The sequence below is a fragment of the Podarcis raffonei genome, chromosome 8 (assembly GCF_027172205.1).
Source record: "Podarcis raffonei isolate rPodRaf1 chromosome 8, rPodRaf1.pri, whole genome shotgun sequence".
NCBI lineage: Eukaryota > Metazoa > Chordata > Lepidosauria > Squamata > Lacertidae > Podarcis > Podarcis raffonei.
Window position 1 is genome coordinate 28,539,289 of NC_070609.1, and position 18,573 is coordinate 28,557,861.

Sequence of the window (18,573 nt, forward strand, 5' to 3'; positions counted from 1 at the left end):
GGAATGGGTCTACTTTTCTGACATTGCTTGGATGTCAGAGAGGAAAATCCTCTTTGTCATTGTGGGAGCATCATGAAGCATCTGACATCAGAGCCGCAACATCCCTAGGGCTCCAAATGCCCCCATTTCAGAAACAGGGAGAGGATTTGAACGTGTGCTTCAGAGCTTGCCTAAATCTTCCCTTCCCTTTTACCTCTCATTGTTTCCAATGGAGACTAAAACATGCAAAAAAAAAAAAAAGCACACCACTCCACTTTTGTTTTAACTAGCAAACAGACGAAGCAATGCAAGAGAGTTCTTCCATCCTCACTTCCACCTCAAGCCATGTAGGGTGTAGGCAGTGACTGACTTTGGTGGTACGGTGCCCTGAGCAAGGACAAAATTCCCACCTCCCAATATTTATTATTTTCACAATAATTCCTTTCAGTACAGTTGCTTTTTAATGGATCTTCTCAGGAGGTATCCGTATAAATATAGGTTAAAAAAATATTACTATTATTACTATTATTTTGCGCCCCCTCGGCTTGGCGGCCTCTGCAGGGGAACTGGCCACACAGCTCTAAATCTGGCACTAGGACAATGGAACTTCAGTTTTCGAACATCTCCGTTGACAAATGTTTTAGCCTCCAAATGCCGAAAACCCAGAAGTAACTGCTTCGGTTTTCGAATGATTTTTTAGAAGCCGAACCTGCCACGCAGCTTCCATTTTGAGTTTCCGTATTGTATTGAGGCTTCCGCTTTCAGTTTTTGGTTTTCGAACATTTCAGAAGTTGAACGGTCTTCCAGAACTGATTACGTTCAAAAACCCGAGGTTCCACTGTATAGAATAAGGTGGTAAAACTGCCTTTCTGTTTCACCATCCTTTGATTTTCCCAACAAAAGCACAACCCTTTTGCTCACTCTAGGTGAGCACCTGGAACCCCCTGGAATCTTGTTACTGCTCAGCAGAGATTGGGGTGGGGTGGGGTGGGGTGGCATGCAACCTTTCCAACACTCTTATCTTGCCAACATCTAAAGCGTATTTGGCGGAAACTCAAAAGTAGCTGCAGGGGGAGAGAATTGCTACCATTCACATTTAAATCTTAATCTTAATCTCAATTTGCATGGTACCTCTGGTTACAAACTTAATTCGTTCGGGAGGTCCGTTCTTAACCTGAAACCGTTCTTAACCTGAGGTACCACTTTAGCTAATGGGGCCTCCTACTGCCGCCGCACCACCACCACACGATTTCTGTTCTCATCCTGGGGCAAAGTTCTTAACCCGAGGTACTACTTCCGGGTTAGTGGAGTCTGTAACCCGAAGTGTTTGTAACCCGAGATACCACTGTATAGGAAGAAAAATGCCAACATCCTTTGAAATTTTGCAGTAGTGGCAGATTGTAAAATTTCAGTGAAGCCCTGTGAGACACCAAAATCCCTCCCTCCCCCCCCCACCTTCCATGGGATGTTATAGTTGTGACACCTCCTAATAAGCTCTTCACCGCTTGCGCTCCCCTTTGTTTGCAGTGTGGTTCTCCAGCCAAGTAATTTGTAAGAAAATGCATAAACTAGAGTAAAATATGTATATAAACACATAGAAATGACATGTGGGGAATTTGCACTAAAATGCAAATTTAGTGAATTTTCAGGCGGACAAAAAAACAACAACCACAACAACACACTCTCATGTGAAAAATGTGGAGAACTGAACTAAAATTGGACAAATGAGAAACCAAAATGGCCAAGCTCATCCATCTCTGTTCAAGACAACTGGAACTCTGTGCTAGGAAGTCCATATGGTGACCTTCTGGCAGCAGGTAAATGGGTTTTTATTCAGACAGAACTTTGCCCTGATAAGTTGATTTGTCTGTGGCTGGTATGTTGTAATTCGTTCATCTGGCTGCTGTCCTTATTGATTTTAGTCGCATGTTTCACCTGCCGTTTTTGTTCCTTTTTCATTACTGTTTTGCTTTTCCCCTTTCTTACTGTTTGGTAGCTGCTTTGGGCACTCTTTGGTTGAAAGGAGGGGTCCACATTTCACAATAAACATTGAATAAATCAATATTTAGGTACATTTTTCCTGTGAGTTAGGGAGAGCTATGAAAATGAGCATTCTGGAAGTGGTTCAAAAAGTCTCTTCAGTAGGCGGGAAGGCCTTCTCAGCTTGCTGGAGCATGCTTTAACATCTACGAGATACAAAGATAGGAACCGTCCTAGAGGTTATAAAACATGCCCCATTAAGTATGAGTCAGATATTGCACCTCATATGGGGCCACTCCCAAGTGAAAGAACGTCACGTCACTAACATGCCTTAAAGCAGGGGTTGCCAAATGTTTGGGGCCCATGGGTACATTTGCAAACTGGAGGAACACAAGCTGCAATTATACTTGAAACAAGCCTTAACCAAAGTAAAACACTTCTTCCAAGCCTAATTTCAGCTAGGGAGGGTGGGGAACAGGACCCTGCAGAGAAAGCCTCTGTTGGCAACTTATAACCTAAAGCAGTGTGTGAAAATAAATAATCTTTGCTACATAGATATCTAGTAAATAGCAGCAGTTCACAACCACAACTTATATTTCAAGCACATTTAATGCACATGGCTTCGCCACAAATAATCTTTGCAACTGATTACCATTCACAGAACTACAATTCACAAAACCCTTAACAAAACTACAGTTCCTTTCCTTCCTTCCTTCCTTCCTTCCTTCCTTCCTTCCTTCCTTCCAGTTGCCATGTGCTTTAAAAGTGTGCTAAGTGCACTTTAGATATACAGTAGTACCTTGGGTTAAGTACTTAATTCGTTCCAGAGGTCCGTTCTTAACCTGAAACTGTTCTTAACCTGAAGCACCACTTTAGCTAATGGGGCCTCCTGCTGCTGCTGCACCACAGGAGCATGATTTCTGTTCTCATCCTGAAGCAAAGTTCTTAACTCAGGGTTAGCAGAGTCTGTAACCTGAAGCGTATGTAACCTGAAGCGTATGTAACCCGAGGTACCACTGTATGGCTCAACCCCAACGGCCATATAAACGCATATATTAGTGAAAGTAACATACCAAAACACATTACATTGGGGGAAATTGCTTGCACAAATGTAAGCCCTGGTCAAAACTACACACAAAAATGTGCTTATTTGAATAAATTTGCACAAAAATGTTGATGAATTTCCACGAGGACTCTTTAAAAAAAAATCACAAACATGTGGGAATGTAGAGAACTGACTGGAAAAATGAGAAAGTGGGAGAAACTGAAATCCACACATCCTTCGTCAAGAGAGAGGCTGAGTGGTCGTGACCCTAAAGGAAGGGGCATGTGCCGCTGTCTGAAGCTTGGGGAAACGTTTAGTGGGATCATCATCAGTCCATTTCCTCCTTCCCTGACCCTGGGCAAGCAGCTGCAGATGTTGCTGACAGCCCAGCCGGCCACCTGTTGGTTTCCATGCAAGGACGGGGCTTTAAAGGGGGCAGGCTGCCCTGCCAGGGGCCGCGTTCCAAGCTCTTGATGTGGGATGCTTTTCTGAGCAATAGCCCGGGGATCCCATGTCAGCAGCATGCCAGGTGATGCCACTCAGCCAGTGATTAAATGCCACGGCGGAGCCTGTTCCTGCTCACTTTTTAAAAAGGAAACCTCACACACAGAACCATCAATGGGGACACCACTGGGCCAAAAGGGGAAGGCCTTCTATTTGAAGGAGTGATACAAAATGGAGAGTTCACTGGTGGACCCAGCTTTTAATTAGGTATTATCAGGGACTCCTGCAAACCTTTGTTTGTTTGTTTGTTTGTTTGTTTGTTTGTATGTTTGTTTGTTTCAACCCAGGCCACCCTCCAGAATTACGAAAGGCGAAGGCTTCTGGTTCAGGCGTGGCTGTCCTTTTTTCTTTGTTTTCTTATAAATTTGCGGGCCTTGAAACTCTACAGCTGACACCATGTCATGGAAGGCTTAGAGTAGTCATAAGGAGTCTTTGGCCCTCCAGATGTTATGGACTACAACTCCCATCAGCCCTTCTCTTAGAATCATAAAATCATAGAGTTGGAAAAGATCCCGAAAGGGCAACCAGTCCATTCTCATGGTTGGCAATCCAGACTCCTCTTAAAAAACTTCTACAGTGGTACCTCGGGTTACATACGCTTCCGGTTACAGACTCCACTAACCCAGAAATAGTGCTTCAGGTTAAGAACTTTGCTTCAGGATGAGAACAGAAATTGTGCTCCGGCAGAGCACAGCAGCAGGAGGCCCCATTAGCTAAAGTGGTGCTTCAGGTTAAGAACAGTTTCACGTTAAGTATGGACCTCCAGAACGAATTAAGTACTTAACCCGAGGTACCACTGTAATGAGTCCAGAACCTTCCGGGGCAGGTCCAGCCATTCGGATATTTAAAGAAGGACAACAGGAAACTCCTGACTCCCCCCAGATACAACGAGGTCCAGCACAATCTATTTATTTATTTAACAAAATGTATATGCCACCTGATTGTAGTAAAACATTGAAATCATCAATGAAAACAGTTTCAAACATTTCAAGATAAATGCCCTGTTCTCAGAGTCAGGGCGAGCCAGCCCATGAGGCGATGTGAAGCGGTCACTTCAGGCAGCAGATCTGGGCCTAAGGAATGTGCCACTCGCTGCCAGTGCCATTTCCTTGCCCCAGCTTCCACGGGAGCACCCTGCCAATGTGGCTGGTGCCCCCCACTGCCTCCTCTGCCACAGGCATGCCCCGCGAACACCATGGCCACCCTTTCTGCCACAAGTGCACTCCACTCCACCATGCCCCCATCATGGGTGTGTCCACAGTTCTCAACTGCAACCAAGGAGGAGAAGGAGGCAGCAAAATGTCCCAGCCGGGACTTCCGGGTTAGCGCCATCGGCTAATGGCGGATTCCCTCCGAGCTCCGGAGGGAATCGGCTCCGCAGGATTGGGTCTTGACCGCTGCGGCGACGCGGGGACCCTCAAAAATCACAGGTGGTGAAGCCTGTGAACCTGGTGACTCGGCGGGCACCATTTGCGCCCCCCGACCTGTGAAGGAGCCTTTTTAAAGGCTTCGGAGCGGGGGACGGGGTGAGCGGCGCGGTGCTGAGAGTCGACTGCTTCTCCTGCGGAGTGAAGCCGCATTGCCATGGTCGGAGAGCGCTGACTTCTTTTTGTGAACAATTGGACTTTAAAGCAACAACCTGTGAGTAGTGCGGAAATTGGAAAGATTTTTTTTTTTTAATTAGGCACGATCGGGGAAGGCGCAAACAGGAAGTCCGTCTCCCCGACCTGCTAACTAAGGTCGAGAGAACCCTTTCTTTTTTACTTGGTAAAAGACATTAATTTCACGATTTGGCAATATAAGTAATCTTACTGGAGGATAAAGAGCTAATCTTGGGAGCTGAAGTGCCACCCCCCCGGACCCGGGAGTGCTCCGCGAGAGAGCCTGCTGATGAGGTATTGAAGAGTTTGACAGCTGTCAAATTTAGCTGTCAAGACGGGAAAAGAGAACTTTGTTTCTGTTGTTTCTGCTGGCTATATTTGTTACAATTTGGTTACAATTTGTTGAAAACAAGGAAGAACTGTTACAAACTAACTTGATTTTTGGATTTGAGTTGGAAGGAATATTAAGTTACCAAAATCCCTCTAGAGGGGGATTTGGGACATTACAAGAATGGCTGGAGGAGGGAAAATTCAGGTTGGGTTGGACAAAGTTTTTGTTCTCTTGGGAAAGTTACAAGGCCAAATTGATGCTTTGGCTACAAATGTTGCAACTCTGAACTTAACAGTAAATAACATCACTGAATTTGATAAGGATTTGACTCAGGAAGCCCATGCAGCTGGACAAAAAGAGAAACTTGAGAGCTTTGAGAGTGTGGAGAAGGAGATATATGTTGTTCCTGAGGAAAAGGAAGGAGGAGCTGTAACTTTGCAGATGATAAAGGAGAGCCAGAGGCCTGACATGATGGCTACAAAGGAAAATAAGAACTTGATGTCGAAAATCTGGCTTGAATTGGAGATTGAGGAATGGAGAGATCTCCTCATGTGGAGATCTGAAGACCCAAGGATTACAAATTTGCTTAAGGTGGAAGTTGGAGCTTTGGGGACATTTGGACTTGAAAGGAATAAGAAACATGATTCGGGCTCCACTTTTAAGTATGGAGGTCTGGCTGGAAGAAACATGGATCCCGTTGGGCCAGAGCTTCTCCGAGATCTGGTGTTTAATATTAAGGACTATAAAAAAAACCGGCAGAGAGGAATTGAGAGAATTAAGAGCCTCGGACGTGAGATCTCCAGGCTGATAGTAGACTAAGACTGATGGACATTTGTTGGGGATTGAAACCGGGAAAGGGGGGGTGGAGTTTGGGAATCCAAAGGGTGTATAATTACAATCTGTTTTATTTTTATTTTATTTTGTTATTTGTATGAAAATTGGGGAATTCGTGGAAGGGAAATTGGGTCGACGTTAGAAAAATGTTTTAAGAACGAGTATTGATGCATAAGTATTGTGTTTAAGTTTGGATAAGGCAAAATTGGTTTTTTAAAATGAACTAAATAGAAAAAGGTTAAAATTAGGGATAAGAACTTGCTGAACTAACATTTTGAATTGGAATATAAGAAGGGGAGGTGTGGGGAAGTCAGGGAAATATGTTATAGAAAAATAAGGATTGTGAACTTTATGTGTTTTTAAACCTTTTTGTTTTTCCTTTTTTGATTCTTTTTTAATGTATTAAAGTTGAAAATTTTAATAAATATCTTTTTTTAAAAAAAAAAATGTCCCAGCCGGGCCCTGCTCACAGTGGTCAGCCAGGTGCCTGTGGGAATCCTGCAAGCAAGATTCAAGCACAAAAACGTTCTCCCCTCCTGCAGTTTCTAGCACCTGGTACTCAGAGGCATATTGTGTCCAATAGTCAATAAAACCCTACAGGAAGATTTAAAGGAACTATTGGAAAGACTATTCAAGGCAGCAGAGATATGAGATGATCAAACTTGAAGAATGGGAAGTCCCAACAAAAAAAATTATAATTTAGGCAGAATATTTGGACTACAGTGGTACCTCTGGTTACCCACTTAATTCATTCCGGAGGTCTGTTCTTAACCTGAAACTCTTCTTAACCTGAAGCGCCACTTTAGCTAATGGGGCGTCCTGCTGCTGTGCCGCTGCTGCTGTGCGATTTCTGTTCTCATCCTGAAGCAAAGTTCTTAACCCGAGGTATTATTTCTGGGTTAGTGGAGTCTGTAACCTGAAGCGTATGGAACCTGAAGTGTATGGAACCCGAGGTACCACTGTATTTGATATGGATTTGTATAATTTGGAACATTAAATGTGATTTGATTGGATTGTTAAAATGGGAAACTTAATAAAAATGATTTAATTTTAAAAAGAAGTCAATAAAACCCTGCTTTGCACAAAGCGTTGTGCAAGCAATCAGGATGAATGTTCAATAAACAGGTAATCTGGAGGAGCCCTGCTCTCTCTCCCCCCCTCCCTCTCGACCCGCCTCTCTCACACACAAAGCACAAATTCACAGATTTGTTCATTGGCTAAAATTTGCGCAAATAAATCTTTCTGGGAGCCCAAACAGAAGAAATCCGTAGATTCTGGGCCTGGAAAACCAGCCTGCAGCTTTTCTTCCTTGTTCTGCTTTGACAATGGCCATGAATACTTCTGACCTAGAAAAATGATCTTGCTTTACCCGTGCAGAGAGCTGTTTGGGGATCATAAATCCTAGATAGTTCTCTCCATTGTCATTGAAATGACATGAGATAATGCTATATTTAAGGCTGCAAGGGTGGGCAGTTTACCCTTGGACACATTCTTCCCGGGACAGTCATTCTTAATGCCATCAAGCAGGGGGAAGGCATCCTTCCTTTTGTCCTTTATCTCTCTTCTTCAAGAGTAGCTCCCTTGCCAACCTGCTCTCTGATTTTTCTCTACACTGGGATAGCAAAGTCAAGATTTAGAAGATTCCCCAACTTCAGGGAAGGTACGTGATTCCTGCCGCCTGCCCCAAACTTGTATCTTGCTTTAAAGATTGCTTGTGATTCTTGTTGTATGAAAGACTAGCTGATTTTCATTGTTGCTGCTATTCTTACATTTTGTTTCACAGGAATTCTTTTGCTCGGTTTTAAATTTAATATAATTTTAATTTAGCCTGGAAGGGAAATGCTGTTCCTCCCTGCCCTGTTCTTGAACTAAAAAGAATGCTCTGCTCTTTTATTTAGCTCAGATCTCTTTGATTATTGCTATTTATCATTTCTGGCATACTTCACACATCCTATATTAAAACCACCCTGTGAAGCAGTGGGGTGTTATGGACATAGGGCAACATCACCAATCCTAGTTTTACAATCCTAGTTTGCAGATTATGTGCCAACTCTAATTTGCTGATCAGATTAAAGGGCACACTATGGTTTCCTGCAACCAGGAACTAGAAGTTCCTAGTCTTGATTGGCAAGAGAGGGCAGGAACAATGTGGATGAATGCATAAGATTACGCACCAGATTCAGCCAATGTGGTGCACTAACAAAAGCTAGGACAAGGACTCCTGCTAGAAGAATGGGGTTGTCCTCCCACTCGGCTTCCCCCACCCCAAATCTGCCCTGGATGGTGAGAACCACCAAAACAGTATGTGGGGAGGAGAAATGCTTGCGCTGATGGAAAGACCATATTAGCACGTAGTTGAATCGCACCCCAAAACTATTCACTCGCAAGATACTAAACCATAGCTGCCCAAAATGGCTGAACCACTTCTGCGGCTTCCCAGAGGCTCCAACAAGTGTCATGGACAAAGAGTGTTTCCATGGGCATTCCCATCTCAAAACCCATTAAATTTCCTAACTTCACCAACTTGTCTCTGCTCACTTGCCTCCAAGGAGAGCAAACCCCCAACTTGAGTGTATAACCAAAGTATTTATCGAAAGGGAATGACTGGAGGAGAATCGAAGCAGCTACTCCACTTCAGGGTCTGCACATCTGTTCACTTGCATTCATACCCTCCAACATTTTGGGAGAGCACAGTGGGACACCTTCCCTCCCTCCCACCCATCTTCCTGCTCCTCCCCATCTGCCCAAACTCCATGCTTCTTCTCCCGCCTGATTTTTGCACTCTTTCTGGCCTCCACCTGCCTGATCTTCACGCTGCTTCTCCCCACCCCCCATCACCCGCCCATCTCTCATTGCTCCAAAACCTCAGCCAGGACCCAGTGTTCTCATTTATTTCTCAGCATGACGGTACAATATATGAACAATGGTCCACAGCAGGTAACCACCTTCAGGGTTGCTGCACCCCACCTGCCCCACCCTTCCATCTTTAATGCCTCTAACTCAACGGCAACAGCAATGTTTCAAGTGGCCACGGCTAAGGTCAGCAACACCCACCCGCTGTACGGCTAGCCAATGAAAAGAAGAGTTCGCTCTGACTGAGCACCAGCTTCTGCCAATGGCAACGCAAAAGGAGAGCGGTGGTGCTAAAGAAGATGTAGGGGGCTTGGAAAAAAATCTAATGGAGGCAAAGGTAAGAGAGCATCTTTCAGCTCTGTTTTTTTGGTGCTGTGCTCTGGTGTGAGCCAACTGACTCGCACCACAGCGCAGAACCAAAAACTACACATCCAGGATTGGGATCAGGAGTCAGGAAGGCTTCTGTTAATCCAGGGTGTCCTGCTTAAAACGGGACAGTTGCGTAGTATGTGCTAAGCCATTGTGTGCTTAGCATTGTGTGCCAATACGGACAAAGGAGGCATTTAAAAGAAAACTTAATGGATATGCCCTTTCTGAAATAATAGGGAAAATGAAACACAGCCATCCCTTCTCCAAATTTTCCAGTGCAGTGCTCCAGCCAAGTAATGTGTACAAAAATGTAAGTACTTGGGTAAGGTGTGCATAGAAATCAGGAGCAGCACATCCCATTGCACTGCTTGTGCCACCCTGCCCTGCCCCTGCCACCCTGGGGGCTTCCATGGCTTGAGATGGTGGCCTCACCCATCCTAATGACTGGGCAGGCCCTGATAGAAATGCGTATATTGGTGAAAATAGGATGCATAAAAGATTCCGTTAGTGGGGAAATTCTTTGCAAAAATGTATTAGGAGAAATTTGCACTAAAATGCTGGTGGCTTTTCATGGCGACTTCCAAAATAAAGAATGCATACTGTTGATGAAACGTGAAGGACTGAACTTAAGACTGGGGGGAGGGGGGAGAAACAAAAATGGTCAGACCCTTGTCATCCCTCTCCACACAGAATTAACCTCTCCCGTATTTATTTATTTACGGGGTGACCCTCATTACAAATCAGTGGAGCATACTGCATGTTTTCATCTCCTGAACTTCTTGTTAAATCATCTAGCAATGTATACCAGAGTACAGCAAATCCTTCAAGACGAAGGCATTTATTTCTGAGTATGTCAAGAGGACTTGCTCATGAGTATATTGCTGGAGTCCCAGAAATGGCACCATCGAATGCCCTCCCACTTGGTGCCTGGCAACAGCCTCTCCCCTTCCAGTTTTTAAAATTGAAAGGGGTGTTGACTCTTTACTGATGGCTGTTTAGGGAAGTGCCTGATATGGGGCAGGGGCGGGGGTGTCTGTTGCCTGCTTCTTTGGTCTGTGTTTTGTTTTGGTCGGTGTATAGGTGATTGCCTGTTTTGTGGGCAGCAGCAGTCTTTCTTTAGTTCAAATGAATTTTGTGGAGCCCGCAGTAGTTCCTTAGATTGCCACGTGGCCCCTAAAAATCAGGGACTCCTTGTACTAGATATTTAAAGCCACATCATATCACTTTAAACCTATCTGATTTCCCCCAAAGAATTCTGGTTACTATAGTTTATTAACATAAGAACGCAAAGAGCACCTAAGTGGATCAGTCCAATGGCCTATCTAGTCTAGTCTCCTATTCTCACAGGTGACTCTGGGATTAATCATAACGAGACTTATGAGGAGGCCCCTGGTCTCCTCACAAAGCTATAATTCTCAGAGTGGTTTAACAGTTAATGCATACACTTTTGCTATTGCTATCTAATAACAACAGGTGTGTGTGTGTGTTTTCCCTCAGTAGCAGGAAAAATATACCATGTGTCCACATTGTGTCCACATTGCACTCTCTTTTTGCAGAAGTCATTTTGAAGGTACCTGCAAATTTTATCCCGTAACTTTCTTTCTAGGAGGGCAAGAGACTGATGTCTTTTTTAAAATGAAAGCTCAGAGTCTGGGGAACTTGCCCAGCAGCTCCAGTGTAATCCTTCAAGGGCATTGGGTTGGTGACCTCAGTGCTGGGTGTTACAGAGATCAGGTTACACACCTGGGATTCTGGACTAAAGAAGCAATGACCTCATTTTTAATAATGTAAAGTCTAAATAATGTCTTAATAAAGTCTATAATGTAATACTAAAGAATACTAATTTATTTATATCCATTTCGCAGCTGCTAAGTGTTATTTTCATCCCGAATTTAAGACAATTGTCTTTCCACTTGCTGCAGTTCTTATGCTTCCTCTTGCCTGAGCTCTGTTGATGCAAGAGTGATGGGAACACATGCACAGTTAAGTCTGAGTGTTTTGTGTTCACTGCAACAGTTTAACACATGGGCTATTTTAAAACCCGTTACTTGCATTCAAGCGTAAACAGTTTATTAAAAGTATTAGCCTCAGATGTTCTAATTAAAACAGAAAATACATCTTCCAAACAGAAATTGAGACACACAATAAAACCAACATGCCAAAGACAAAAAAACCCCTATTTAAATCCAGTGAGTTAAATGGGAGTTTCATTTTACAGATTTGGAGACTGTGTTATCTAACAAGTATTTTGAGTAATTTCTGAGATAATTCACCTGAATAATTTATCTTGGTTTTAACATATCTAGGTGGGGCTTATTGTCTGTTTGGTTGCAAGTTGCTTTGGGTTATCCTGGGCAAGAGAAAGCAAATAACTAATTAACTAACTGAATGAATGAATGAATGGGTGAATTAGTGTGTGTCTTCTTCAACAGGGATGGGTAAATTCATCAATTTTCAGTTCTCTCGGTTTCTCATTTTTTCCCAAGCAAGTTCTTTACATTTTCCACATCATTTTCCATCTTCTTTTCTCATAAAATTACACCAGCATTTTAGTCTGAATTTTTCCATACATACAAATGTCTCTATGTAATTTTGCATTTTTGTCTGTTATTTTCATGAACATTTGATGTTATTGTTTCTGACAGGAATTCCCTCCCACCCCATAAGGGTCCATCATGGAAATCCGAAGCTTTTCCCACCGCAGGGAAGAAGAGCAAAAGGAGGAGAGGCACAGAAATCTACAAATGAGCTCTAGAACAAGGAAGGCAAAGTTCAGGACCAGGTTAGCCAAGGAATGAATGAAATGACAAAACCCAGTGTTTTTTATATATATATATATATATATATATATATATATATATATATATATAGTTTGTGTGTGTGTGTGTGTGCTTGCGCGCTTACAATGAATACCAGAATTTCAAATAATGTAAACCTTTTGTGATAAATTTTGTGAGTTCACGAAAACCAAGAACGAAGCTTTGGAAGATTCACAAAACTCATTAGGGATTGCTAGCATTCCCGTGAGAATGCCACTACAGTTTGGATATTCAGCATATCATATGAGCAGAGTTGCCATTTGTAATGCCAGGAATCTGAATTTAAGATTGGACAAATGGGAAACAGGGAGAAACTGAAATTGACAGATTCACCCATCCCTAACTGAGTATAGTGCTGTTGTATTTAGAAACAGGCTGGGGGTTTTTGGCACCTCTAGTCCATGTGAAACATTTTTGTTTTTGAACTTGTCCCATTACATATCTCCCTCGCTGCACCTTGTAGTACTTCTTTGGTATTCATGAAATCTTTCATTTCCATCTGCTTTCTCAACCTTGGGGGCAACAGTGAAGAAGAAGAGGGCTTCACACGTCTGGATTTGTCCATAGCATCTGCACTTGCATTGACATCGGAAAAATCATGGTAGGTCCAGTAGCTTTAGAGCAAACGTTTCCAAAATTCTAAAGCATAATGAGTTCAGTTAGGGTCAGTTATCTTAGTGATGGAACTGTGTACATTTGCATAAAATCTGTCTGCTGTGTGAATGTGAACTGATATCACCAGCAAACCTTTGGACCCATTAATTTTCTGGAACCATACCTGCAAGCATAAGGAGATAGTCATGCGATGCCCTCCAGATGTGGTTCAGCTCCAAAAATCCCTGGTTATTGGCCATGCTGACTAATGTGCGTTGAGAGTCCAAATGTATCTGGAGCGTACCATATTGGCTGCCTGCCATCTAGAGCCCTCCTCATAGGTTAAGAACATAAGAAGAGCCTACTGGATCATTCCAATGGCCCATTTAGTCCAGCCTCCTGTTCTCACAGTGGCTAACCAAATGCTTGTGGGAAACTGGCAAGCAGAACATGAGCACAAGAGCCATCTCCGCTCCTGTGGCTTCCAGCAACTGGTATTCAGAAGCATTACTGCCTCTGACTGTAGAGGCAGAGAGAATGAAAAAGGATAAAGATTGCTAGTTCGGGCAAAACCTGTGTGGGAATGTTCAGGGGCCCCCAAGAGGATATATTGTTTATTAATATCCTTCCTAACTTGCACTAGCAAGTGTTAGAATTCCTGCTCCATGATTACAGTCATGGGATTGTTGTCTATCACATGATGGTGTATGTTTTGACTCCACAGAGTGGGAAGTGACGGAGACAGGATGTTTGTGTTACTGTGTTCCGTGAAGTGGGACTATTGTCCTTTGTTCTTTCTCTTTGCGGAGAGAGGGAGCCATATTACCGTGCTCTGTGTGTGTTTATATGTAAATAAAGTAGATTAGCCAAAATGCTGTGTTGCTGAGGTCTGTTACGCAAGCTGCGAAGACTCTGCGGATCCCTAAGTGTGCCAATGTCTGTTGGCATCGGTCGCTGTGATGTTCGGGCAGAATAAAGCTTTTGAAGCTCCCGGACGATCAACCAGGAGGGAGAGAACATGCCAGTCGGGCATGTGTCTCTGCCAGGGTCCTACTCGAGTGTAGGACGAACTCCTGACAGCAAGTTCCTTTATTCAGCAGAGTGCATTCCCCTCTACACAGCAGAAAACTAGTTGAAAACTTGTGTGAGTTTCTTAAGACAATACGTGATTCAATCTAGCTTGTCCAGATTGAAATGTGTTCTAATATTTTCCTGGTAAGACCCCTTGAATCTCTCCTAAAACAATAAAGACGCCACAGTCTTATTCATAAGCAGTAAAAAGAAAGTTTACTCACGATCAGGCAGAGCACAGTGTATCCCTGAAGGCAGGCTTTAGGCTTAAAGTTACAAACGTATAAAAGAGGTGTACCCCATAAGTGAGATGACCTGAGGGACTGCTTGGCTGGCAGCCAGCAGTTCATTCCAGGAAGTTCACAGGAAGAAAGGAAGATGGAAGAGGAGAGAGTGGCAGCATGCCTTGTCCTTTTACCAGTTCTGGAAAGGTCACGCCCACCCACTAGTCACATGCAAGGAAGGATGCTCCAGGCCAGGAGGAACAGGAAGTTTCGCCTGGCTGGACCAAACATTCCTTTGCATGTCCACTCTAGGAAAACAAGGAATGTTGTACTTGACTGCTCTCAGTGGATTACATCCCAAAACCTGAACCCTGCGAGAGGACATGGAAAGCTGGGTGCTATATATTTTATGCTTTCTGTCCCCAGGGAAACGAAAATGAGGCAGAAGACTACTGTTTTGGAGATAGAGAAAAGAGGACAGAAGAGAGTTCGTTTTGGGAACGAAATGGAGAAACTGGAGAAAACGGTCATTCGGAACTGCCGGGCCTTGCGTGTGAGAGCTGACAAAAAGGCCCTGCGGAGGAAGGTAAGGGGAGGAGCAGCTTAAAGTGGGTTGTTTGAGAGTCAAGAGCCAGCAGCATCCACAGAGGCAAAGTTCATTGGATGGATACAAACTTTCAATGATACTGCTGCGTAGCATTTCAACTCACATCCATCCACCACCTTGGGGCCAGTCTGGAAGCTTGCAAATTGCACTATGAAGATCAGCCTCAAGGCTGCAGCTTTGCGGAGGAGGACTGTCTGGCTCTGCGCATGTCTGGATATTTTTCCATTGCTTTCCGGCAGTGATTTCTGCCAGAGCAACAGATTAAAGTTATGTATGTTGGATGGGATAAGAAAGGGTCAGCGCTGCGTGGTTTGCGAAAAGAGAGCCTGACTGTTGTATGTAGATACTCTGTTGTTATAGCAAGTGGGTTAACAACCAGCAGGTAAAATAACCAAGCCAGTAAGGAATCTCAGTGTTCATTGACACCTCCTGGTTAGTTCTGAAGCCCCTTCAGCCCCATCTGCACTATACATTTAAAGCAGCTTCATCTCACTTTAAAGAGTCATGGCTTCCCCCAAAGAATATTGGGAACTGTAGTTTAAGGGTGCTGAGAGTTGTTGGGGGACCACCATTACCCCACACAGAGCCCCAGAGAAGGTGGCTTTACTGTTAAACCATTCCAACCATTGTAGCTCTGTGAAACAGTACATTATAAGATAAAGGAATGTATTAGACTTCCAAAATTGTGGACATGCGACTTCCATACAGTGGCCACTTATACATCTCCAAAAAGGAGGGGGCTGCTCTCCACTAACATTTACTTGGAATAGATCCGCTGAAATTAATGGACCCAAGTTAGCAATGACCATTAATTTCAATAGGTCAACTCTGAGTAGAAGTTAGTTGGATCCAGCCCAGGAGGACACGTATCTGCATATATGGATTTATATGTATAGATGCAAATTTCTATTATTTAAATAGAAATACTGTGACAGGTAAGCTGCATGTCAGAGATCTTCCTGTAAATCATTTGTTCATACCCCACACTTTTCAGTGGATATACTGTATTTTTCGCTCTATAGGACGCACTTTTTCCCCTCCAAAAATGAAGGGGAAATGTGTGTGCGTCCTATGGAGCGAATGCAGGCTTCAGGCAGCTATCTGCAAGCCTTCGGAGCGCTCCGAAGGCTTGCAGATAGCAGCCTGAAGCCCAGGGAGCGCAGCGCCAACTTCCGCTGCGCTCCCCGGACTTCAGGCAGCTATCCACAAGCCTTCTGAGCCCAGCAGGAGTTCCCGGCGGGCTCCGAAGGCTTCTGGATAGCTGCCTGTTCTCCGCAAGCCTTCTGAGCATGGTGGGAGTTCCCGCCGGGCTTCGAAGGCTTGCGGATAGCTGCCAGTTCCTAGCTACAAAGGTATCTATTTGGATTTAGTGCACCAAGGTGGCAGAACATTTTAATCCATCTTACCTGCACAAACTTAAAATTTATAGTATGCTCCTGAATCCCTCCCATGAAAGGCTGACAAACTTAAGCTTCCTGGGAGAGCTGTTCCATGAGATCCCTTCACAGGCTGGACACTGTGTCTGAAGCCTTTGAAAGCTGCTGCCAGTCAGTGTACACAATACTGAGCTAGATGGTCTAATCGTCTGACTCCATATAAGGCAGCTTCCAGAAAGGGCCTGCCTGATTATTCTGTAGCAGAAAACAGAAGGGTGTTAAGAGTTGCCTGCCCAATTCCTGCAAGTGTATTTATAGAACACTAAGATAAAAGGTTTTAAAGCTGTTTGTGGTCCTTGTCCTAGGCTGAAGCAAAGGCACAGTTGGAAAAGGAGGTCATGGAGCTGCTTTCTTGCCGGCCACCCATGTTCTGGATCCCTCTCCGGGCTCACGCGGTCTGGGAAAGAATGAGTGTCAAACTGGAATGTACAGTTCTGGCTTCTCCTCTGCCAGAGGTGACTTGGTGAGTGGGCAGTGATGGAAGAATTCGATTTCAAGAATCTCCTGCAATTAGGGCTGCGGGTGGGGAATTTGATTCAGTCTGCGTTTAAAGGTGACCCTGCTAAACCCACCCTTTTTGAAGCAATATGCAAAGGGAAACACCGTCATTCTTTTGACATTCACACTTTCTTTTGACATTCTGAAACTTGAAATGAAGTTCTCCAGCCAAGTAAAGTGTATGAAGATGTATCTATTTGGTTAAAGTGTGCACATAAATGCATTTATTAGTGAAGATGATACAAAATGCATTATATTAGGAGAAATGGTTTGCAAAAAAATGTTTATTTTAAAAAACTGCATACAGAAATATGCTTCTTGGGGGAAATTGGCACTAAAATGCTGACTTCTTTCCATTTCTTAAAAAACCACAAAATGTCAGGGAAACATGGAGCACTGAATTTAAGATTGGCAAAACAAGAAACTTAGATAACCAAAATTTACAGATTTATCCACCCCTACCTGAAATCTGGCCTTGCTGCCTCTTTTCATGTCTCTGTGTTTGTTTATTTGCACCTGACTAGGTATAAAAATGGAGTTCGGATTGACCCTCATCTGGCTCCAGCGGGGAAATATAAGATGAAGAATGAGTTTGGAATGCTGACTTTGGACATCAGCAGGTAACGGACTTGCATGAAAGCAAGGAAAAGCCAGATTGTGGTTTATCTTTATTGAAACATCAGGTGCCATTTCTCCTCTGAGCTCTCTGCAGAATGTCTTAATAGTCCAACCACAGGTATTGAAAATAAGCACTCACTTGTATATTAGGAATCGGGGCTTCCGAACTGAAAGCCGTGGGGCACCCCAACACTATCAAGAGACTGCGACCCTCCCAACCTCTTTGTCTATCCCTTGGTATTCTCCCTAGGCCACGCCCCATCCCAAGCCCCGCCCCCTCCCTTGCCCTCCTCTTCATCCTACACAAGTGCCTTTGCCTAGCTGGAATGGGTCCCTGAAGTACAATTATGGCTATTTTTTCCTGGTTGAAGGTTGAAGTGTGTGTGTATAGGTACACCTTTCACTTTTGTGCAGCTAGAATACAGCCTAGTCTGCAAAGTTAAGAATCCTGTCAATTGCTCCACCCACCTTTGCCTCTGGCCCCAACCACCACTTGAATGTGGCCCCCAGAAGGTTCCCCTCAAGAGATTGTGGCCCTCTGGCTGAAAAAGGCATCCCATTCCTGCCCGTGGACTCTGGTCTGGCGCTCATTGCTGTTGAGGCCTCCTGGGGCCCCCTCAGGGCCAGGTGCTTTTAGCTTCCTCTCTTTCTTTCAGGTGCTCCTTGGACGATTCTGCTGAATACAGTGTAGAAGTGAAAAACGCTTATGGCGAAGCCTACTCATTTGCCACGGTGCTCGTCAGGAGTAAGTGGACGTGGGCAAGGGGGAAGTGATTTTCTTTTCTCTCTAAAATGCTTTAGGACTCTCTCAGGAACCTTCCTTGCAACTTCCTCGTTGCAAAATGTTTGGGGTTTGCACATTATGTTTGTTTCTCATTTGCGAGAAGATAATCTTTTAGCGTGGTAAAAGCTGTACTTTAGGACTTCCTGCTTATTGACATTAGGCAGGTGGCCATGCTGTATCGTTTTAGACTCCTGTGGGAAAACCTGTTTATTTCAGCAACCCTACCTAGGCAATATAATTGAGTTATGCATATTTGTTTTTAAAAGTTTTACTGGTTTCATATGTTCTATGTTTCATAGAAATTTTTATTTTGACCTTGTTTTATTGATAACTTAGTTTTTGTTCTAAATTCTTCCACTTAGAAGCCACCTTGGCAAGTAAGCAGTATATAAATTAATAAACCATCATCATAATGATAAAACAAAA

General features: G+C 43.8%; 1 protein-coding gene across 2 annotated transcripts in view; it reads left to right on the forward strand.

Annotated features, from left to right (window-relative positions):
* The first annotated feature begins 12,147 nt into the window (after positions 1 to 12,147).
* MYOM3 (myomesin 3) overlaps positions 12,148 to 18,573 on the forward strand; it is a 42,578-nt gene continuing 36,152 nt past the window's right edge. Inside the window, exons 1-6 of one of the 2 annotated variants that reach the window (XM_053398785.1) lie at positions 12,148 to 12,278; positions 12,842 to 12,916; positions 14,631 to 14,790; positions 16,553 to 16,710; positions 17,270 to 17,365; positions 18,020 to 18,108. In XM_053398785.1, coding sequence (XP_053254760.1) covers positions 12,172 to 12,278; positions 12,842 to 12,916; positions 14,631 to 14,790; positions 16,553 to 16,710; positions 17,270 to 17,365; positions 18,020 to 18,108 — 685 coding nt within the window. In that variant the 5' untranslated portion in view covers positions 12,148 to 12,171. Of the gene's footprint in view, positions 12,279 to 12,841; positions 12,917 to 14,377; positions 14,791 to 16,552; positions 16,711 to 17,269; positions 17,366 to 18,019; positions 18,109 to 18,573 lie in introns of those variants that run through there. The other variant, XM_053398784.1, reaches the window with a different exon arrangement.